A 24,100-nucleotide genomic window follows, 5' to 3' on the forward strand; every position below is an offset into this window, starting at 1 on the left:
ACTGATGGCTGGTGAACAGCACGCAGTCAGGACGGCCTCGTTCTGGCCTGCAGGTAGGACGATGCCCCTTTGTGAGGCTGTTCTACACGTGATGGGTTCTGTGCTCAAAAGGCACGTCCTGAACACTTACCAGCCAGGTCCCATGAAGGTGCCGAGGATGGCAGTGAAACGAAACCCCCGTCTCTGAGGTGGATGCTCACCCTCTGACCACACACTGCCTGCTCCCTCGTGTAGGCGAGGGAGAGCTGACTGTACACTTGACAGGCAAGTCGACTCATACTAAAGAGGCTACAAGCTCTCGTCACTCTCTTGCCCTGAGTCATTTCCGTCTTTAACCGGCCAGGTTTCCTCCAGCTGAAACAAATCAGGGCCCACAGCCTTGACCTCCACAGTACGTTGGCTCACTCTGTCTCCCCGATACATGCTTTCATGTTTTCTGGATGATGGGGGGTACTGATCTCTACATATCAGATAGGCAAACAGCCACCTTCTTCTACCAGTGCCTCTGGTGAGAGTCCACCATAAAACAGTAGTGACATAACATGGTTTTTTTGAAAGAGGCAGCAATGTGCCCATAACACTAATAAAGAACAATATGGACGAAAAATTAGATCGGGCGGCAGAGAATTGAGGCATGGGACAAAAGGAGAGGTGGCATAAATCCACGGGGCTGCCTGCTCTAACTCAACGAACCGCATGACAATTACTCGGCTACGGATTTGGACCCAGGCATCTCTGCCATGTGTATACCCTCCCCCCGCCCCCCAAAACATTAACGACAAAATCCAAAATCTTCCTGGATATCAATTCTTATTCAAAGACTAATTCTCTCCCTGGGAAACCTTTTCATCAAACTAAACTTCTCTTCATCTGCCCTCGTAATTCCTAGTCTGTCTGAATGCTTTAAAATCATGCTTCTCTATCTTTAATCCATTTGCTAACCTTTAAAATAAAAGCCTACATCCTAAAAATATAAGTAGATATATTTTTTTAACCAGAATTTGGAAGTTGATAACTTATGAAAACTATTAGGTTCTGTAAACTTATCATTAAGACATTCCTTACATATATTTATTACTATATAACAAACTTCTGCATAACAGATTGCATGGGCCTTGCTTTACATCAGGCAAATATGCTTTTATTTTATTTATTTGTTTTTTTATTGATTATCATTATTTTTATGGTGATATTGGTTAACAAAATCCATTAAGTTTCAGGTGCACAATTCAATAGTAAGGCATATACATACTGCATGTGTGTTCACCTCCCACAGTTAGATTCCTTCTGTCACCACATATTTGACCCCTTTTACCCCGTCTACCTCCCTCCTCCCCTCTGGTACAAATATGCTTTTAAAGGTGGCTGAACTCTAGGCGTTGACCCCAGAAGCCTATACCATTAAACTGAGTAGAAGTCTAGCACCAACAACCCTAAATTAATTACTAATGAATTTTACGGCTTAAGAAAGTCATACAAATTATTATCTCTGCCCTTTGAGAAATGATGGTCATTCAGCTTGCTTTGCAGGGCACTCCAGATAAATGAAAAAAGATTTTCAAGAAAGTAAATCTTGGAGAATTGTTAACAGTAATAATAATTAAAAACAATAACAACAACAAAAAAACAAAATAAAAATTGAAGGAATGAAATAGGTCCTGGATCCTTTGAGACCATAATAAAAATCAACATGTATTCAGGAAAGGAATGCTAATAAAAAACTCATTCGGGCAAAAAATAGAAAACTAAACTTAAACAATGAGCTTAAAACCCTGGGGAAATTGATGTGAGCCAAGAAATGTAAGCTATAGAAGGAAATTATGGTATTACTTTTTAGTTCAATATCCTATTCTTTATTAGCAGCACAAATTAGCTGACTTCCTTATTAGAAAACCTTATTAACATATAAAACACATTATTAAAGAGTAAAATCTCAAATCTTTTTAAACTGCAAGCGATTACACACTCATTGGTTTAATGGGGTTGTAAATGTTTCTGGCATCCAATCTAAATACTAAACCTCTATTAGAGAAGCTTCCAGTCTCTAATGTCAGGTATGAATGGAGCAGGCAAAGGGGTCCTCTGTTTCATCTTACTAAATATTTACTGAGTACTTTTGGGTGTCTGGCAATGTGCCAGACTGACATGAGCAAAATGCAGAATCTGTCATCTTGCAAACCATATCACGATGGGCTATTAAAAGAGACTCAAACAAAAAGCTCTAATTTTTGGAATGATTTACAGATATCGTCAATTAAAAATATTTTCAACCCTAAAAATATTTATGTAACAAACGGTTCTTTCGGGAGCTTAGGTGATTATAAAAGCTTAAGATAGTTAATTTCATCCACCATCTGCCAAAAGTCAATAAAGAATTTTATCTGGAGAAGAAAAAATGAATTTACAAAAAATCTGGGGATCCTATTTATAGCTCAAATTCTTGGAGCTTCTTCCAATGGAGTCAAGTTAGAACCCGGTGGGGGTGAAGCTGTTAAATAATTTGTCGGGTGCCTTCATTTCTCAGGTCATATTTTCAGACAAGTTTACACTCTTCTGGAATAGTCACACTGTGGCGGGAACCCCCCCAGCGGATCGTCTCCTTTCATGTTTACTTGATGTCATTAAAAATCATTACGTTTTCAACATATCTTGCAATGAGAGGTGATAAACAGCATGAGAATGGGGATAGGCATGCTGCGGAGATCAATTTTATTTGTAAAATACTCCGGACAAGGTGCTAATGGAAGCTCATCATTTATTAATTTGGGACGAAGTTAAAAATAAATCAAATCACGAGCGTTTCCTCATGTACACACTCCTTTGGCTTACATGCAGAATACATTGGTCTCTATGCAAAGTGAAAGGGGACTGCAATGGTCCCTTTTTTTTTTCTAAGAAAGCTTCCACATACAGGAAGGAGGGAAGCCTGTGTGTGACAAAGCAAAGGCAGGAAGTGGTTGAGGGCACCCCAGTCAGTACACAAAACCCTGCCAACTTCTCCCCAGACAGAGAGAGGTCTACCTCCTACCTCCCTCGATGTGGGTCTTTCTATTGCTTGCATATTGAGAAATCATTCGAGGGACCACTTCTCTTAGGACTTGTATGCCAGCGAAAGGTACCCTCAGGGAGCCCTCAGAGCCTGGTGCAGACACGGCTGAGGCTCTGGATGACACGGGTACAGAGTACACACATTGTCCAGGCCATGGATGCCTCTGTCCACGGGTTAACAGGGGCCCAGTGTTAAAGGGCTACTGATTTCTCTCGCCTTACAAAACCCAATGTGTGTGTGTGTGTGTGTATATGTGTGTGTGTCTGTGTGTGTGTGTGTGTGTGTGTGTGTGTGTATATAAAAACTGGAAGCAGAGGAGAGGGCTTGTCACTGGGTAAGAGAACCTTCGGGTCGCTATAAAGGACCAACATGTATTCAGGAAATACAAGGCTGCCCACATTTGAAGGGGCTTGCTTTGTTTTGACTCATCCACCCTTTTCACAAATTTTAGGAATCTATAAATAGTTTGCCATGTGAGACAACATCATGAGCAACCGACAACAAAAAAAATGTTGTATTTCAGGTGATTATTGTTAAATATTGCATTTAGAGGCTGCACTTAAATTCAATGCAAACTAATTTCGTAATATAAACAGGAACATTTTCCCCTTCTCCCATGTAACGAATGATGCTCACTCTTTACTACACCCTTTTAGCATACAGTCCATACCCTTCCGTGTGCATCCACAGTCCTCCGTAATCAGGCCTGAGTTCTTAGCCCAGGAACCCATCTCGCTCCTCTACCCACCTGGCCCCAAACTGCAGCCCACTGGAGATGCCAGGCTGAGTCTTTTCGGTGTCCTCTCTCTGCTGGCACGTCACCGCCCAGTATATCTCCTATAGCATCAATACTTTGGGTGTGACTGCTTGTTCACACGGCCGACTCTACTTTCTACTAGACAAGGAGCTCCCTGATGAAAGAGACCAAAGCTTGGAGCCTAGATGAATTGCTGGCACAGAGCAGGTATTAATCAAATGTCTGACCAACAAATGAACAAATGAGATTTTATAATTAAGAATCTGTACTGCATTCATCTCACATCTACCATACACTATATACTCCATTTCAACATCCAAGGACTATCTCGCCTTAATTTTCCTAACTGGGTGGGGAAAACTTCTACGGGATTCTGCATCGGACTATTTCTCTATTTCCCTGGCAAAATGAGAAAGGCCCCATTTAGCTGCCCAGAAAGACAGAGATAATTTAAAGAGGACAGGGGAGTGCGTGTCACTACCGGAGAGGATGCACACCGGAAGCACGTCTTCAAAGCCAGGATGCGAAGTCTGGATTCGTGGAACTGCAGAGTGGGGCTAAAGGACACCTGTCTTCTAAGGAGGGAAAGGGGACTAAAGCAGCTTCTGCCCTGGGCCACGTGGCAGGTACACACTTGCATCCTTTTCTCCTCTGTCCCCACAACCACCCTGGCAGGACCTGGGTGTCAGCGGGCCTGTTTGGCAGGTCAGGAAACGTAAGGGCCACAGCGGCCTCGCTCACACCATGAGCCCTGCGAGAAACACTCAGAGCACCTACTTCTTTCTGATCCAGCTGAAGAGAGGATTTTATTAAGTCTCGGAGTGCGGTTAGCTGTTTCTTTTCCTCGTCCTGGGTCTGTTTTATCTACGAGAGAAAAAAATTACTTCTGTCACTTATCTTTTACACATTTACAAGCAGAGTTTAATTCATCCAAATATAAGACTCATCCAACAATTCAATGATATATTTGATTTACTTAATAAAGTCCTTCGCATGGTCTCATTTTTAATACGAGGCACGATTTTCTCATCTTATAAAAGTACTAGTGAGTTTTGAAATTAGTAATAATACAATTTGCTTCCTTATTAGATAATACATCTAGGCGAGACGATTCGCTCTCAAGTACTATTTTAATTAAAGTTAAGAAATAACACTGAGTCATGTGCTTGAGGGTCTCTGAAGGGTGGTCATGGGAATACCATGATGGGATTAAATGGGCCAGAAGAGAACCCTAAGAAGGACCAGGACCCAATGGGCTCACGCATACATGAGGGTTTGCAAAGTCCTCTATGAACACAAGGACTGGAGCTGCTTTTTTTAATCGTTTGGAACTTAACAGCAACCTGAACTATGTTAACTATTAAAAGAAAATCAGCAAAAATACGTAGCTATGTATTTTTAAAGTTATGTAAGAAAATATCTGTAATTCCAAAACCTTATTTGACCATATGTACTTGCATTGATAAAGCCTACACTTTTAGTACGATTCAGTGCCAAGTGGTTTATGAAAGTCAAGGTTGACATTTACACATATGCATTTAATTTTCTTCCTCAAAAAGTTTCCCTTTTGATTTTGTTATCAGAAGAGCAAAACCTAGATATTAGAAAAAATATTGTGCGAGAGAAAATGTAAAACAAGCCCCTCCCCTCCCGCAAATGATAAGCCTGCCTACTCAGAGACAGTCACTTAATTTATATCCTTCCACGATCAAACACTCTTTATGCGATCGCTGACCATGGCATCCGTGATGTTAGTGAACCCTAAAGAGAGAGCCATCTAGAAGCAACAATTACATGCTCCCCACCTGCTCCGTCCTATGCTCCCAAAAAACATACATTCTGGAAGATTCGACCACTGGTGACTTCTCTGAGTTAGACTGAAGCTTTACCGGCCCTATGTTTATACTGACACATCACTCAACTTGCCTTTTCTTCTAATACTCTTCTAATACAGATTTCAAATGTACTGATATTTATCTACAAAAACAAGTCAAAATGCATGCATATATTTTACAAGGAACTTACATTATATAAATCAGCAGCCAGTTTTTCAATGTACTGTTTCAATTTATCCGCTGTTTTCAAGCCATCTTGAAAGAAACTACAAGGAAACATCATCAGAGGTTCACCAGCAGTATAAAAAAAAAAAAAAAGAACGACAATTACATGAAAAACCCGAAAACACTTATGTATTTACTCTGTACCCGAATAGCCACACAAAATACTTAGAAAACATATTCTGGTATTTTATGAAGATGTGCCCGCACACACATTATGACTCGCACAGACACGGTCCTGCACAGTGCCCATGTGTTTGTTGGTAAACACAGAGCAATTCCTCCTGGTTGCGCCACATTTAAATCCCAAAAGAGAGAGAGACCCATTAACCAGTGGGGCATCATGAAGTCGAAATGGACACTCGAAGGAGAGAAGGGACGGAACTGGAAACAGAGGCTGGAGGAAAGGCGGCACTCTTAGCTCCCCTAAGATCCCCGTGATCCAACACATACGTGAAACAGGGGACGTTGAGTGGATGGCGCCGAAGCACCCGGAGAGCCACGCGTATGAGCAGGTCGCCTTCTCCCACCCTGAGAGTAATGAGCACTGACGTCTGCTGAGCGTTTGTCACATGCCTGGCACGCTGGGCACGTTCCATGTGTTATTTCCCTTACACCTCCCAACAGCCCTAACGAGTTAACAAGCACTGCAATCGCATCTCCGTTTTAAAGGGTAAACCGAGGCACAGAGTGAGTACGTAGCTCGCTCAAGTTGCCTAGAGCTGGGTTCAGGCCCAGGCTGGTTCTGACGGCCCTGCTCTTCATCTCTGAGCGAAGATTTCTTGTCTGAATGCTTCCACTCAGGAGCCTTTTTATTCTGGTACCTGGAACATTCTCTACCCTGTTGGAAGCCGACTCCACAGATTATTTCTCAACACACTTTCTGCGTTGCTGCAAAGGACCACAAAAGGATCAGGTTGATGAGGACAGGGCTGTTTCTCACCTCCACAGCCCAGCGGGCCCAGCACCAAGCACATACTTAACCAGTAAGTGGCTAAGAATAAAGCACATCTAAGAATTTTTAGGGCACATCTGGGGATCCATGTATATTTATTTTTAGCTTAATATGTACATTCAATGGAAACAATACATCCTTATCAGAACTGGCCTTCAGTGTGACTAACGAAGCCCTACAAGTTCCAATATTCTTAAGGAAGAGAAATACTGTCTTTAGAAAGTCTTTCGGCAACAGGAATGGGAGAAAATAGGGCTTTCTGGCTAACCACTTACTGGAAAGCTGCATTTAAACTTCAGGTTTTCATTACTGCCTATGGGGATGAAAGTTAAACTCCTTGGTACAGAACTGAATAGCATTTACGTCCTGGTCCCTGGATGTCTTCCTGGTTTTACCTCCCACCATTTTCTCGGGGCTCCAGCCATGCTACTGTATTTTTAGTTACTGCCCCAGCCTTTGCACAAGCTGCTCCCTCCACCTTACTGCCCTTCCCCGCTCTACTCGTATGTCAAGCTCTCTCATTCTCTTATAGCTCAGCTCAGGAGCCACCTCCCCAAGCAGCTTTCCCTAGAGATGCTGCATCTCTGAGCACTTGCTTGTGTCCAGGCCTCAGTGTCGGCCTTAGAGGGGCTATTGAGGCTCTGCATGGGGCAGGCCATCTGTCCATAAGCACGACCCCAAACTAGCATCTCCTCCAGCAGGGAAGTGTGGCTGCAAAGTTAATCAGAGCAAAACCGATTCTGTTCTCTGATACTACATTTAAGTAATTTCTGGAGAAAGGTTTTGAACGTTAAATGGATGCTGTCAGGACTTCTTAGGACAGAAAAAGCAAAGGCTTTGGGGTCAGAGGACGAAGGCCTAGAATCTGTGCTCTAGGATTTAGTAGCTATGGGACCTGGGCAAGTCACCTGACTCCTACTCATGTTATCTGTATGAAACGGGGTCAGAAACGTGGCTCACACACACAGAGCCACTCAGCAAAGTGCCGGGCAGTTACGACGTGCCTGGTAAGTGCTGGTTTTCGTCCCTAGGGCTGCACAGGTCTATCATATAAGGATTCGCTTCCTCCCCAGAGGGATATAGATTCTTTTAAGATATTTTTGTAAACGTGTTTCGCTTTCACTTTCAACGTAAAGGGAATTTGATCGTTATGTTAAGAAAGATGGATTTCAGTGAGAATGCTCTAGATTTGTTTTCTGATACAGTGCTTGCTGCTAGTCCCACGCAACTAATTTAATTAAAATTAAAGAAATTTAAAGTTCAGTTCATGAAGCTTCAGTAGCCACACTTCAAGTGACATGTGGCTACTGGCTACCACGTTAGATAGCAAAGAATATCAACGTTTCCATCACTGCAGAAAGTTCTATTGGATAAGAATAAGTGAACATATTTGAACAGCACGCAAATGTTATAAAACATAAACTGAAACAAAAAAGGGCACAGTTTTAGTTTAAGATGGCACTGATAAAAGTGAAAAGTTATTTATCAGCAGTGAAAGGAAGCTGGAAGGGGGTTGGGGGGGGGAGGCAAATTCCTGAAGACCCAAATGCATCTTCTGGCCTGCAGTTAAATTCTTCCAAACACGACAAACACAGACTAAGGAAAACCAGCGTGATGTAGAATCATTTTAATTTAAAGTATGATCCAATTTTTTTTTGTAAACAAAACGAATCATATGCACAAATCCGGTCATCTTCTGAGTGAGAGATTATAGGGTTTTTTTTTTTTTTCCCATTATACTTCATTCTCTAAACATTTTCTAAAAGAGATCACACACTACTCAGGCAAAACAAAATTAAAGAATCGACATTTAGCTTGGAAGGACAAGGCTGAGCTGAGCCTGTCTCAGAAAGTTATTTTAAGGCCAACTTCTAGTTTTGGGTGAGAAAAAGGAGTAGGGAGAACAAAACAGTCCTGACCATCCCTAGAAATAACCATAAAAAGCAAAGGCCAACCTGCTGTCACCTGCACTGTCCCTCCAGTGACCCCCCTCTGTGCTTGCCTGTCCCCTCCTTTGAGCAGCTCGGTCTCAGCTTCGGGCCGGGGGGCCTCAGAGCCGCAGCGCCGCGCACAGCACCCGCCAGCACACTGCACTGAGGGCCGAGGGCGCTCCAGTTCCGTTTCCTCCCTCTGGCTCTGGGGCAGTGGAGATGCACGGGCGCGGGAGGGAAAAGCATATCACGTTTTGGCTCGAAAAGCTCGCTGTACAACATCACCTCGAGCACGTTCACCTCCAAGGGTGGACGTTTCCTCGCCGCGGGGGGGTTGGGGGGGGGCAGATGTGCTACTACAGGTGCGAGCATTCTTCTAATCGGAAAGCGAAGCACAAGTGTCAGTTCTGACGTCCCCCCTCTCAGTTTGAACCCGTTCGCCTTCCCAGTAGAAGGGAAATTACTTCTGCAACATCCCGCTGGTCCCTGAGCCACTTGCTCTGTAAAGTTCTGAAATATAATGAGATCTTTGGAAAACAGATGATGGGGATTAACAGTAGTAATAATAATAATGATAATAATAATAGCAGCTAGCATGTAATTGGGTATTTACTCTGTGCCAGTTACAATGATAAGAGATTCATGGAATGCCCCTTTTTAAAGGTCTCATGACAATCCAGCAAAACAGGTCATTAATAACATCAACCTGTCAGACAGGTAAGGAAACTGAGGCCCAGGGAGGCCAAGTGTCTTGACCAGGGTTGTTTAGTCACTAAGTGCAGAGTTGAGATTTGAGTCTAAGATTTCCTATTTCTGGAGTGCGGATAATTAATCAAAAAGTCAGGCTGATCCAAACCCTGGCCCTCCCACTGAGGAACGGCCTAACCGTGGTGCCCTTGCCCAGGAGATGGGGATCACCGCACAGAGCTCGGAGAATTCTAGCGAGCCCTGGAGCACGGCTCTGAAGATCTCAGGCACAATACACGATGGCCACAGGCCAGCGAAACGGGTTTCACTGGTTCTCTGACCTTAGGGACACAGCAGGACTGGCTTCACTTTTTAAATAAGCAGCTTGAAAGAAATATGACCATATTTTCTTTTTAGTAATGTACCATGTTGTATGACCGTCACTACTAATCCCGGTATTACTAGGTGGTCTCCCATTGACCATATTTTAACGACATCAGGTGCCACAAAAATGTAAGTTGCTGACTGATGGGCAGAAAGAGCCTCACACTTACACAGACAGGCTGGAACACACAGCTGCAGAGTGCAAGCTTGTGAGGGCTCAACACGGCCACCCGCCCATCAGGCAGGACGAACTACATCCTTAGGACGAACCACAGGCCTCTCTACCCCGAGAGAGTTGCTATGGGTTTCTTTCCTAAGTCACTCTGTCCAAACAATGACGGGGAAGGAAAACACTATGTTCTTTCTGCTTATAATTTATTTATTTAATTAATTTATTTTTTATTTATTTATTTTTTTAGGTGAGGCAACCCTTGGTTGACCTCACAGATTGCAAGGACCTCGTCAGCTTACAATCCCTTATTTTTTATTTTTCACGCCTATAGCACCTGGTCTTCCTAGGTGGTCTCCCACCAAAGTACTAACCAGGCCCGACCCTGCTTAGCTTCTGAGATCAGACGGGGTCGGGCTTGTTCAGGGTGCCATGGCCGAAGACTTCTGCTTATAATTTAAAAGAAAGGGCGACAAGAGTCTCCCTGAGACCCCTTATCACGTATTCTGCTTGGCTTAGATAGAGGTGTTATTTGGCCAAAGGCTGAAAGGCTCAGGAGGCACAACATTATTTTCAAAAGAAGTTAAGATATTCTGGAGTACCACAGAGAATATGGCTCTAAAAAACAAAAGCAAATCAAAAAAAGAAAGTGACCTCTTAACAAATGAAGCATCAACGCCGTCTGAAAGCCGGATTGCCAAGCTTCTGGCATAGTCTGACTTCTGACTAAGTCACGCAAGATTCCCAGCTCTCTAGGTAGCGGGGTTACAGTTTCTCCCATGAACATCCCGTGTGTGTCCGGTGGCACTTAAGAAACTTGATTGTGCAGGGGTCAGCGTTGGTGCTAGTTAACTGCAGATCCATCTGGACAGTTCAGATTAAAAAAATAGTAGAGCGTGGTATACAGACCCACGCCTAGAAATCCTTAAAAACGCACATGTCCAGGTCCAAGCCCGGGCTTCTTACCAAATCAAAATTTCTGACGTAGTAAACACATGTTCTTTGGAGTTGGAGGGACCTGGGTTCAAGGTCTGGTCTATCACCTTCTAACTAGAAGGTGTATTAGGGCATGGATTTTTGATTACGTTTTGTTGTTTTTTTCACATTTTTAAAAATTGAGATAAAATTCCTGTACCGTTTTAAAGTACAATTCAGTCGTTTTTAGTAATCTACCATGTTGTATGACCGTCACTACTAATTCCAGAACATTTCCATCGCACCCAACAGAAACCCCGGGCCTGTTAGCGGTGCCTCCTAATTCCTCCCTTCCCCCAACCCCACATAAACAATCTGCTTTCCGTCTCAGCGGGCACTGCATTTAATGGGATCATACAGTATGTGGTCTTTTGTGTCTGGCTTCTTGGAATATTATTTTCAACGTCCACTCACGTTGTAGCATTTATCAATATCCGGCCCTTTTTAGTGGTTGAATAATATTCTCCATTGTATGGTTACACCACATTTTGCTTATTTGTTCATGATCTGATGGATGTTCAGGCGTTTCCACAGTTCAGCTACCGTGAGTCACGCTGCTTGGGGCATTCATGAAGACATTTTTGTTGAAATATCTGTTTTCAGGTATCTTGGGTTTACACCTAGGAGTAGAATTGCTAGGTCACATAACTCTATATTTAAGTTTTTGAGGAAATGCCAGTTTTCCAAAGCAGTTGCACTAATTCCCGTTTCTATCGGCCATGTACGTTGAGGGTTCCAGCCTTTCCAGGTTCTCACCAAGTCTCTTCCGCCGTGGTGGCGTTTTCACCTGCGGCCATCCTAGCGGACGTGAGGTGGCCACCACACTGTGCTTCTGAGCTGTGTCGCCCCGACGACTAATGATGCTGAGCATTTTGGTTCGTGTGCTTTTTGGCCAACTGTATATCTCTTTTTGGAGAAATGGCTATTCCAATTCTTTGCCCATTTTAAAACTGGGTTGTTTACATTTCTGTTGTTGAGTTTTAAGAATAATTTATATATTCTGCGCACCAGATCCCTATCAGACAAATGATTTCCACATATTTTCTCCCATTTTGTGGGTTGTTTTTCCGCTTTCTTAAATAGTATCCTTTTACTCACAAAAGCTTTCAAGTCCAATTTATCCATTTCTCTCCCTTCGGTTCCTTGTGCTTTGTCTGTTTTGACACACGCTCACTGCACATCTATTAAATGAATGAATGCGACTCTGGGCGAGCTGCTCATCCTTCCTTGAGCTACAATTTCCTGATTGCTCTTGATAAACGTTAACTATTACCTATAAAACGAAGGATAATGAAGTAATGCTTGCAAGGGCTCTTTATCCTGCAGATCATGATGATACCTGCGAGGCGGTAAAGGAGTGGGTGAGTGCTAGGAAAACATGTTTGTTTTGAAAGCGGCATGTTACCGACGACGATTCATTTGGAAGTGAAGTGTGGGTGAGCTGAAACGGGTAACAAAGAGCCAACAGCTCTTCTCTTCCGCTTGCTCCTTCGCTTCCCCACTCTGGCAGCTGCGTCCCCACAGAGGTGCGGTGACTACGCGAGGTACCCCCGGAGCAAATTCGCTCTTGAGCACCACCGGACTTTGTGTCAAAAATCATTTTGAGTACTTAGAATACGAAACTCTCTTTTTAAAACAATCTAAGTAGAGGATGCTTTACAGGCCTGCTGTACGTCTACCAAGCGTGTGGAGGACTTGGCTGAAGCAGGAAGGAATGAACAGCAGTCTTTGAAATAAAACGACGCTGGCTTCTTGCTATGACGGGGATCTCGAGGTTCCACCGGGAGGCGGCCAGGACTGAATCCCGTCCTAACCCAGTTCTGGATGTCTCTGAATACCTGTCCCCACAGGAGACGTTTGCTGGGCAGAGTTTCCTTCTGCTGCTCTCTCCCTGCCCTGGGGACAGACCCTTCCACTGGATTCAATGGCCGAATGCTAGCCATCCTCCAAGTCCAATCCCAAGTGCTACCATCTCTCCCAAGGAGCCCTCCTTAGTCTCTCTGGCCAGAAGTCTCTCCTCTTAATGTCCCTTGTTATCAGTCGCTTCCTAGTTCCATTATGATTACGGATGAGCCAAACTTACTTTCTGGACTACATAATTCACTCCTGAGGGTAGAAGCCTCGTTTCATCTTTACCCCAGAACCTGGCAAAGTACCTGACTTTTGTTAAGAGATTAATAAATATTCGTGGAAATGGAAAAAGCCAAGAATAAAAGGAAGATGCATCAGCTATATAGGTCGAGTTGTTCTTTTTATTCATCTTTACTAACGGAGGCTCACGTATGTATAGTTTACAAAACAGCTTACGTTTTGGAAAACTCACGTTTGTGTACGTTAACTCCCGCTCTATTCTTAGAGAATTTAAGATCAAAAGAGATTTCTCACATCAAGTGAAAGCAGATTTGCTGTCAGAGTGTTGTAACTAAGATGACTGAGAGACTCACTTATTTCTGTAAGTTTCAAAGCAACGATATGTCTAGGAAAACTAAAATTGACAAAAGATAAAAAACTTCACCTATGACTAAAATCAGGGCCCACCACAACACATTTCAAAGTTTCACACCCACCCCACTAATCTGCAAAACCAAGAGTTAGTCCAGGTCTTCAGTGTGAGGCTTCCAAAGGCAAAATTATCTTACAAACGTGAAACTGTCTGCACTGCAATATATTATTTTTATATCTGGAACACATTTACACAAGACAGAATTTACTTTGAAAGAGGAAAAAAGTTAAATCGAATTTGTATAAATAACAATTTGATGATTACAAAGCTTTATCCAAAGAGAAAACACCTTGCACAATAAAGTGCATGGATGGATGGTTTTTAACGCCACCTGGAACCTCACGGCAGTGAACACAGTCAACGTGGCAGGACTGGGCTGAGCGCTCCATACCCATCATCTCACTTAAGTCTCAGTGAACCTTAACCCCACCTGACAGCTGAGGAAATTGAGGTTTAGAGAAGAGCCTGATAAAGTTCCTGGAGAGCCAGGATTGGAACTCATCTATGTGTCTGACTCAGGCCTTGTGCATTTCCCATAAAAACTACCAGAAAACCCACAAAACCTAACCCGATGTGTAAATAAGAAGTGAACAAGCAAATAGGGTGCCATCAAATCTCAAACATAAAACAGTAACCCTGCAATGTGAACATTTTACAAAAATGGGACCGGTATAGAACGGATTTCTCTCAGAATGTACCAGCAATCCCAAAGGAATCCAAGTATAAATGCAGAATACTCTTAATGCCGAAATTATTCAATTCCACTTACTTTAGATGATGAAGAAACAAAATCTCAAGTAGGAACATGTGGTGCGAAGGACCCAATAACAGGTAAGATACCAAGTAAGGGGTTGAGGGGGGCAGGTCACCAGGAAGGCCTCTTCAGTGACAGAGAGGCAAGTATCTGTAACAACCGCCCCACAGGCTATCAAGGTCAACGTCAGCATTTGTAAGCGAGACAGCCGTTTTCAGGTAGCCAAATAGTTTGCACAAATTTGAGTTACTGATTTATAGGAAAACAGTGAAGACGGGAGACAATACCATTTCTTATCATTTGGCTGTGGAAGCTCATTATATCACTACACATAGTGACCGAAGAAAGACCGGAAGAAAAGAAGGAAGCGAGGAGACCAGCGAAGCGAAGGGGCCTTCCCGGGCTGAGCACGGGTCCACTCACTTGCACTGTGCGTGGTAGTACTTTATAAGGTTCTGCAGCAGGTCCACTCCCTTCTTGGTCTTGATTTCGTTCACTTTAATGAGATACTGTGGAAAGAAAACAGAATTGCATAATGATCATTACGGACGGGGTTCTTCAGTCACGGTTTGGGGTCACAGAATACCAGTCGTGAACCTGCACAAGTGTGAGTTTAATTTAGGGAACGGTGATCGGGCACAGTCACAAGTGTACAGAACAAACTCGTTAGCGTGTTAGCATTTTATAAATGCTTAAGATTAGTTTACTGGGCAAGCAGAAGTCAAACACAGCAAAACATTCTGGAATAATCGAGTATTTCTCCCGGTGCAGTGGATCTCAAACTTACAGTTCACATGGTCAAAACCTGAAAGACAGATTGTTCTTTGCAGAAAACAAGTAAAACGGTACTTCTCTTCAAGGCATAGGCCAGAAGAGATTAAAACTTTCAGGCCAAGGAGGTGTATTAGAAAGAATATTTGCTATTAAAAAAAATGAAAGAATAAAACCACACATTATTAGTTTATGCGCTACCACTACTGGCTCCGATTTTCACGACTGGCCAAGATTTTCTGTTCATAGTGCTTGCCTCTTGTTCGCTTGTTTTATTTTGTGCAAGTGTCCATGAGCAGACAAGTTCAAGAAGGAGCCAAAAGTTTATCAGGGGAAGAAAAAAGAAAGAAACTTAAGAAAAACTTAAAATTGAGAAAATTCTATCCGTTTTAATGTTTTCTGAAAGCTGCCAAAGGAAACCCATCCACGTCAACTTCAGAACTAGCTGCCTCCAGGTCAAGGGGTGCCAGCGTTCAGTGGAACACAGTTTGAGAACCAGTGCTCCACATGGAAGGGGGCATGCTTTTCACTGCATTTTTTTTTCCCACGAACTCACAGACCTTCTCAACGACTACTTCATTTAAGCTTTCATCCAAACCGGACACATGGTTAAAAAAAAAAAACATGCTCTAAACCTGTCCCAATAAAACTTAATAGTCACCAGTGTTATGCCTCACCAAATTTTTTTTTTTTTTTTCCACACTCACTCACAAGCAAGAATAAAGTTCTCACCAAAGAATCCCGTTTGGGCTTAAAGAGCCCCATAGGACCCAGGCTCAAAATATGACACAACAGTGAAATGGTCGATCCCAAAAGGCTTGGAGAGAAACGGAGATGAGAATCCTTAAGAAACAGTCCCCTCCTCTAATTGTCAAACACAGCCTGCTCCTAAGCACAGAAACTTTTGACTTGCAGGAAGGATTTCGGTTAAAATTCTCGGCAAACGGCTGCAACGAGTCTGTTCTTACTTCGCACATCTGGAGCTGAAAGAGGCGTCGCTCCTTCTCCATTTCTTCGGCAATCTCGGCCCCGGTGATCTCCGTGCGGATCATCCCGTGCTGCTTTGCATGCTCTCTCTTCTCCTTTTCAATTTTTGTACTGTACGAAAGCAAATGTCACCATTAACACACACGTCTTTCCTTCGACGAGAACCACCCGAATATTTCTTAATTACTGGAGTTAAGAGGCAGGAACCCATAGGGTCGTAGCAGCATCAGAAGTAAAATCTAAGTTCAAAGAGAACAAACCAACTGTGTGTGGATTTTCGCCTGGGAAACGTCTTATATTTTAACTCTGATCTCACACTGGGATAGAGTCATATAAATTGCTTACATTTTGCTTTGCTTGAAGAAATTGTGACGGGTTACTTTTTCTTGGGTCACAACAGATGATGAGACTTATTTCAAGACAAAATACATAATGGATCAGTCTTTGTGGGTATACACGAAAATAAGTCCAAGGTAATTTCCAATATTCCTCTAAATTTGGGCTGTTTCCATATCCCAATGATATACATTTTAATCCTTCAACCACCTGGTACCAGACTACACAAAATAAGGACTGGGAGGGTTCCCAATCTATAATTTAGAATCTTACGAAAACATTTTTCAGTGAGGAGGGGGCCAAGAGGGAACCAGAAAAAAAAGAAAGAGACCCCACATTAAACCCACAGCCCTGAGGCTAATGCTCGGCTATGAGGGATGATACTCCAGTAATCACAGCAACGGTCACAACCCTCTTTCCAAAAATCCATTTAATTTGAAAACAGACTTCTAATTTCAGAAACAGTCTATAATTTCTCGTTGTGAATGCGGAGACTGACTTGGCCTTCAAGTCTTCTTTTAAATTCTGGTGGAGGGAAAATCAAATCCCCCCCAAAGCCAATATCCTTGTTTGTACATAAACAGAGCAGAAAACCATCCCATCACCCCAGTCAGTGGAAAATCCACTATGAACCCGACTGGGAGCCAGGCTAACACCCAAATGCTGTAGCTAAGCAACTCTTTCATCACGCCACCTGACGGTCACTCAGGCACGACTGCAGGGGTTTCACCACCAAGAAAATAAACCTCAGCTCTCTCTCCACTGGCGTGGGTGGGAAGAGAAGCAGGAAGCTACAGACACTGGAGAAGAAACACGAGGGACAGGCATAACTTGAAAGCAGTAACAGGCTTTTGGGTTAACACAGTGACTTGACCATATGGGTTTATTTCTTCCTTCTTCAGTAATCCCACTAAAACGAAAGTCAAGTCATTAAAAAAGTATAATGTTCCAAAGACAAGAATTGGAGACAAAAAAGGATTACAAAGATTTGGAAGGGCAGATCTAAAAAGAGAAAGTCTGCATCCTAAATGATATGGCTCCCTGCTTCGCTGGCCTGTGTAGCTTCCAGAAAGAAAGTTATTCAGCTAAGGGAGCTGAATGGTCCCAGAAGACAGACCTCTAGAATATTCCTGATAGAAAAATCTGTCCTGACATCCTAAAACTTAAAACCTAAAAAGTCTGATATATATGAACTTTCAATCAATTTTTGGGTGCCTTGCAATATGGATAGGCAGTCAAGGATGATAAGATAATTGAGAAAAGGCTCCAAAATTTAAGTGAGGGATTAAAATTAAAAAATGGTGGGGGTGGGGGTGGAGGGAACCAGAAGCAAAGGAGCAGAAAAAATTCATAAAATGTAACCTAGTCCTCAGAAAGCTAAAATAGTGCATCTTCGAAACAAAGGCAACAAAATAAAACAAAAACCAAAAGCCACAGACCAAACCCCAACCAAATGAAAAGGAGCTTTTAGAAATCTAAAATATAATACCCATCAGAAAACTGAAACAGAAAGAACGTTGAAGAAATAACCTCAAACATAACATAGACAAAATAGAACCTCAAACATAACATAGACAAAATAGAAAAGGGAAGAAAATTATAAGGATGACCTCGAAAGTCCAACTTTATATGATGAGGAATTCAAGAATTAAAAAACAAATGAGAAGAATTAAAACACTTTTTTTTCAGAACTGAAGAACTAAAAATTGCAAATAAAAGGCCCATGCACACTCCACAGCACATGGAGAAACTTGGGAAAAGCTATTATAAGAAGACCTCAGCTAGACTTCTAGCTGAAAATAATCCAAAAAAACAACAAAAAAAAAAAACAAAAAAAACCCCACCAAAAAACCCAAAAGAAAACCACCCTTCATATGTCATAGACAAAAAGTAGGAATCGGAGAGGTATCAGGTTTTTTCATTAGCAACAATGGAGTAACACTTTTGACATTTTGAGAGTCAATGATTATAAAATTGAGATTTTACATTCAGCCAAACTCTCATTCTGTGTTTCGGCAGGATGAAGGTATTTTTGGAGTGCCCAAACCTGGTATTTTTACCTCCTTGAAAGCCGCCCTGGAAATGGCTGGAGGTGGGGTGCCCCCAAAATAGGGGACTTCATTGGGAAAGAGGAAGTAAGGGACCTACCACTAGGGAGTGGCCAATGACGGCGGCCGCTCTGATCCACGCTCCAGGAGCCCGTCTCCCCAAGAGAAAAGGAACTGACAGAATTTAATGATGATGGATATATAATCACTACAATAACACATATCATGTATTTTATAAAGAGTCATTATTAATAGGTACTGGACATCTGTTGGGACAGATAAGAAGAAATTCACAAAAGATACATACAGAACTACGCAAATGAAGAAACGAGGCAATTATTTCATTAAGAAAAAGCAAAAAAATTGTACTATAAGAATGGAAATTCAATCATAATACATCACCGAGATTCACAATGATTAATGATATAAAAAACTGAAACACTGGTAAGAGGTTTAACCGCAACCGTATGAATCATCCTGGATGAAGCGGGGGCAGGAAGAGTGACGGGGGGTGGTCGTGCCAGAGAGCCACATCCTCAGCAGCAGAGCGACACATCACAGATGACCCGAGAAGGAACAGCAAGGGAGGGCCAGGGAACGTGGAGCAAACCAGCGAGCAGGTGAGAGCTGATAAGGAGACCAGGGGGCAGGGACGGGTAGGCAGAGGGTCGCTGAGGTTCCATGAGGAGCTCGCCCGCTGCCCGCTTAACATCCACTCTCCCCCCTTCGTTATTAGGAAAAGAACTTGGTATCATCAGCTTTAACTCACCAAGTTTAGATTCTGGGGACAATACAGACAAGTGACCAGCAAGATAAGTTAGTATGTCGTGTGAGAGGGGCAATGAAGAGCGCTTGGTCCACCCCAGAATGCTTTTTATTCTTTGATAAACTATGATGTTGAAGGCCTTGTTATTTGGGGTTTCTATTATATACAGACAGAGTAAGTCTTAACTATTTGATGTTTTATGTACATGTATTGTTTTGGCCAAATAATATTTTATCATTAAAAAACCTAACAGAAACTATTTGAGTGCCTTACCTATGCTAGACAATGGTGACAATCGCTTCAACACATTATCTTGTCCTCACAAAAACCTTGAGAAGTAGGCACGCTAGACAATGGTGACAATCACTTCAACACATTACTTTATCTTGTCCTCACAAAAACCTTGAGAAGTAGGCAATTTTTTATGCTATTTTACAGGTGAGGATCAAAGTTAAGATTTGTATGCAGATCTCATTCCCAAATCTGTGATCTTAATCATGACACCTCAATGCTTTCGGAGTCTAAACGAAAAACACCCAGCCTCTCAGTTATCAAAGTTGATTAACTTTTTTTTTTTTCATTATTCAGTTTTCTGTAACTCATAATCAAATGAGTCCTATTACATTAAATAAGACATATTTTTTTCTTCCTGTACTATCATACGTCAGTGAGAAAGAAGCCTATCTTAGGACAATAATTTGACAAGGATTTATTAAAAAACAAAAACAATATCAAAACTTTCTTCCTGAGGTCCTAAAATCTGGACCCACTCGACTCACTGGTCCTGTTCTTTATTCCTTCAATAAATATTTTCTACGTGCTAAAGACTCTGGCAGGCACTGGGAAACCTAACATCATTCATGGGGGCCATGTGGTCACTGTCCTCGTGGAGTTCAGATTCTAGGGGACAATACAGACAAGTGAACAGGCAGGTTCACACGCTGTGAAGGGCACCCGGATCACTTTAAAACACTTTACTTCTATGATATTCATAATACTGCCCACCAGACACTTTGAGGTCTTCAACCAACACATGGATTTTTGTATCGATACCGTTGTACCACCAATATTGGTGATACTTAGGTTGACAAAGCACATATCTTGTTTTGTCGTTCCTTGTCCTGCAGGGGAGATATTTTCCACAAGTCCAGAGCAAAATATTTCTCTCTCTTTTGAGGGCTCCCCACCCCCTTTAGTAAGCACTCCGTACCATCCAGGTTCAAGGGCGTGTAGTTGGTGCTGGGCAGGGCAGCCCTCAGCTCACAAGCATGAGCTTCACCGCCCGCTTTCAGAAAGAAAGACATGCTGGCCACTGTGTTCACTGACATCGGCTGACCACTTTAAGAGCCTTTTTGTTCTCAGCTGCCTTTGTAACTGTCAATACACAGAAGTATTCCCAAGACAGCAAGTCTCCAACAATGCACTTATTACATAAGCAACTGTGAAAGCAGTCTGCGAGGAAAACACTTAACCCTGAATTTTTCTTTTGCCTGTGTTTTCATTTTGCAGTTACTGCCACCTACGAAAGCGCTTTTATTCTCTGTTTATAGTTATTCAAGTTTACGGCCAAGATTTCTGTTAACAGCTTTATGAAGATGAGCAAGGCCCCTACAACGTGCTTCACGTGCATTATGTCCCCAACCCCTCACAACGAGCCCAGCAGGGAGGGCATCTGACTGCAGCGCCCCATACGGCTCCGCTCTGGCTCAGGGTCACATGGCCCTGTGACCTTCTGCAATGCAAGCCCCTCTGACTCCCTAGCTGTCAGTTTCCTGATCCACGGACAGCCAGAGAAAGCTGTGCCTGGATGCAGTGGGCGTGGCACATAAAACACTTTCACAGGCCCGGTGGGCATAAGGAAGTCACAGATGTTAGCTACGTTTTTACTGTTTCCCAATTGCGATGCTATCCAGGTATGTAAACGTCTATAGTTATACGTTAACTATAATGAAAGAAGAGTGGCAGCAGTCACAGACCTACGACGTGATAGTTAATATCTATCGACCACGAAAGCCAAACGACTTGATAATAAAAGCGCACGAGACACAACCACGTTTAATTAGGTCAGCACGTGCCACCTCACGGCCCTTACCAGGACATACTAAACATTTTTTTTTTATCCAGAAGATATTAGTTAATGGCTGTGTCCTTTGTCCAGTTACTCTCTTGGGAAAATTCACAACAGTATAAAAACAGAAAGCAAACAAAGACAAAACGAAAACCACTTACAACTTCGTCTCATAATCTTTCCAAGCTTTGTCGAACGGCTTCTTGAGATCCTTAGGAAAGAGAGAATGAAACTGAATGTACTTTTGCTTAAAGGTTAATAAATACTTCTGAAATGACATCTTAGCAAAAGTGCTGTCTTCTATAGGACACTTGAAGCTTTACGCGAGACGTGTGCACGCACGTCACTCTATCTGCTACACGTGAGGAGCCTGAGAGCTGGCAGGCCGAGCACCCGCTAGTGAGTGGCCTTGCCCCTCAGCCAACGACATCACGAGAAGTGGCACATCTTTCCCAATGATCGTTTCCCAACATGTTTTATGCTGAAAACGTGCAGAGTGCCTTTCGAACACGAGCGCCACCGTGATCTTAACAGGAAAGAGCCGATCCTACCGGGAGACCGTGACCGTCGGGTTTGTGCACACTTACGCCTTTGACTCCTTTCAGGTCCCCTTTGAGCAGCGAGTCCAAGGTGAAGATCACGTTGTGGCTCAGACCCTGGAGCTGGAAGGCAAAGCGGAGACGGGAAAGTCAAAAAGGGACGGGCACACAGAGCAGGGAGACCGGCTGGTGCCGGCGAGTGGTTCCCACATGCCAGGCCATGCGGGCACCCCCCACGAGCCCGCGGGTACCCCCACACCGTTGGCGGCACAACAGCTCGCGAGCGGAGACCTACTGAAATGGCAGCTCTTGATCTGACTCTCCTGCAAATGCCCCCCGCAGAGGAAGGAGGAGATGATGCAACCGCCTTTTACCACGTTTTATATTTCTGTGTGGCATGTGTCATGATCTAAAACCGCCCGCTCTGCCTCTCTGTATGTTCTGCCTCTCCGACCAGAACAGAGGCTCAGCGAGGCAGGGCCTCCACTGTCCTGCTCACGACTGAATTCTCGGTGCCCAGATTCCGTGAGAAAGACGCCGTGTTTGGGGGGTGCCATCTACTCTGGTTCTTCACTCGGGTTCCGAGGCAGTGGCCTGGGTCTCCCTGATTCTAAGACGGTACACAGAGGTGTGCACAGAGGAGATGGAGCTGGTACCCAGCGGAGGGAAGGGTGACAGGCAACCAAGGGATGGACGGACAAGTGCGACACAAAGACTGAGATTTCGTAGTACAGTTTGTCTTCAAGGAGACCCCTAGTGTAATGAGTCCCCACTTAATGTCCTCAATAAGTTCTGCGACTTTAAGCAACATGACATAAAATGAAACCAATTATACCAATAGGCTAACCGATATGAACAAGAGTTGAGTTCCCACAGCATCCCATCAGCATTATAATAAAACGCTGTTGAGCGAAACGATGCTTCAGTCAAGCACCTGCCATGACTTAGTGAAGTCGGTTTTAGTGGCATGAAACCGAGGCTGCAGGGACCTGCAGAACCAGGTTACAGATGGAGAGCTTGGTGGGGTCCCTCATCCAAGAAGTAATTCTACTTACGTGCAAGCACATTCATTTGTCTGTCCATCCGTCCGTCAGTCCATCCATCCACCTGTCCATCTATCTATCATTTACCAACGCTGACACTTAGGGGCTTTGTGCATGACCCTCTTAACCACATCTCTGAAGTGAAAACGCTATAACCTACTGAAGATGGCCGCTGTGAAGACGGAGTGAGTTAAAGCATGTGCAAAGTGCCGGCTCATGCTTGACACCCAGGAAGCGCTGAGTACACGTTTGTTCTTCAACTCCTCTGGGTGGTCACTGTGAGTAAGGCACCGGGGGAGGAGGGGAAGGACAGGAAGACCTTCTCCTCGGCCCTTACCTCTCCCCAAGCCTTTCCTGTGATTCTCACCTCAGGATTCCTGCAGCTCACGAGTCATTCAACACCCCAGCCTCCCCTGACCCCCGATCTTACACACAAGAAAAGTTTTCCAGTGCAAACTACCAGAGGGACTGGATCAGAAACGACCAATGTGTCCTGTCATTTCAAAGACAAAGAGATTCCCACCAAGACAGCTCCATCCAAGAGTCAGAGGGCCAAAGACGCAGCCTACGCCCTGTGGCACTGATTCCTGGGGAGCGGGGTGAAGGACCTGAGATACCACGATGGCGTGTGGCTTTCTAAAGGGCCGCAGGACACACCTTGGTAAAGAGAATACCTAGGGTAGTAAAATTTCATGGTGGAAGTCACTGGGGAAAAATGTCTTTAAAACGGCTGCTAGGGGGAGGGGTGAGAAGGTAATAATAAAGAGAGGGAAAAAAGGTTGAAAAACACTGGCCTTGGGTACAGTACAGAAAAATAAAGATGAACAGGACTCATCCTTGGCCCTAGATGGGGAGATGGAATAAAATGTGGTGAACTCGCTGTGGGGTACAAGCCCCTGCCCGCTGCTTTCCTGTGGGCCTTCGGAGTCCGTGTGGAGGTGGGTAAGTGAGGCAGGGGCCTGACCTGCTCTCCACCACTCAAGCCAGCACCTGCCTCTCCCCTGCTCGTGGAGAGCCTTGCATTATCTTCTTCAAGGAACTCAGCGTCCCTGACCATTTCGGTGTGTATCTGCTTCCTCGTTCGTTTGCTGTGTCCCCAGTTCGCACACGAGCTCTCTGAGAGTGAGGTCTGTACGCTCACCGCTACATTTCCAGAACTCAGAACACGGCCTAGTGCAGAACAGGCATGCGATAAATAGTTGGAGAGTAAAGGCAATGCGCAATCATGTGTGCGTAAGGTTCTTCTCTACGGACTGTTTATACCGATGGAAAGGTCAGTGCTTATCAGCAAGGGGCTGGCTAATCGATTATGGAAGTTCTA

General features: G+C 43.7%; 1 protein-coding gene and 1 pseudogene across 2 annotated transcripts in view; both read right to left on the reverse strand.

Annotated features, from left to right (window-relative positions):
• ASAP1 (ArfGAP with SH3 domain, ankyrin repeat and PH domain 1) overlaps positions 1-24,100 on the reverse strand; it is a 259,462-nt gene that overhangs the window by 59,887 nt on the left and 175,475 nt on the right. For both annotated transcript variants that reach the window (XM_015590261.2, XM_015590262.2), the window contains exons 4-9: positions 21,785-21,859; positions 21,359-21,408; positions 15,961-16,090; positions 14,645-14,730; positions 5,832-5,907; positions 4,584-4,670 (exon numbers count right to left, since the gene is read on the reverse strand). In XM_015590261.2, coding sequence (XP_015445747.1) covers positions 4,584-4,670; positions 5,832-5,907; positions 14,645-14,730; positions 15,961-16,090; positions 21,359-21,408; positions 21,785-21,859 — 504 coding nt within the window. The remainder of the gene's footprint in view (positions 1-4,583; positions 4,671-5,831; positions 5,908-14,644; positions 14,731-15,960; positions 16,091-21,358; positions 21,409-21,784; positions 21,860-24,100) is intronic.
• LOC112480575 lies at positions 10,315-10,433 on the reverse strand (annotated as a pseudogene).

Source organism: Pteropus alecto, unplaced genomic scaffold (genome assembly GCF_000325575.1).
Source record: "Pteropus alecto unplaced genomic scaffold, ASM32557v1 scaffold105, whole genome shotgun sequence".
Taxonomy (NCBI): Eukaryota; Metazoa; Chordata; class Mammalia; order Chiroptera; family Pteropodidae; genus Pteropus; species Pteropus alecto.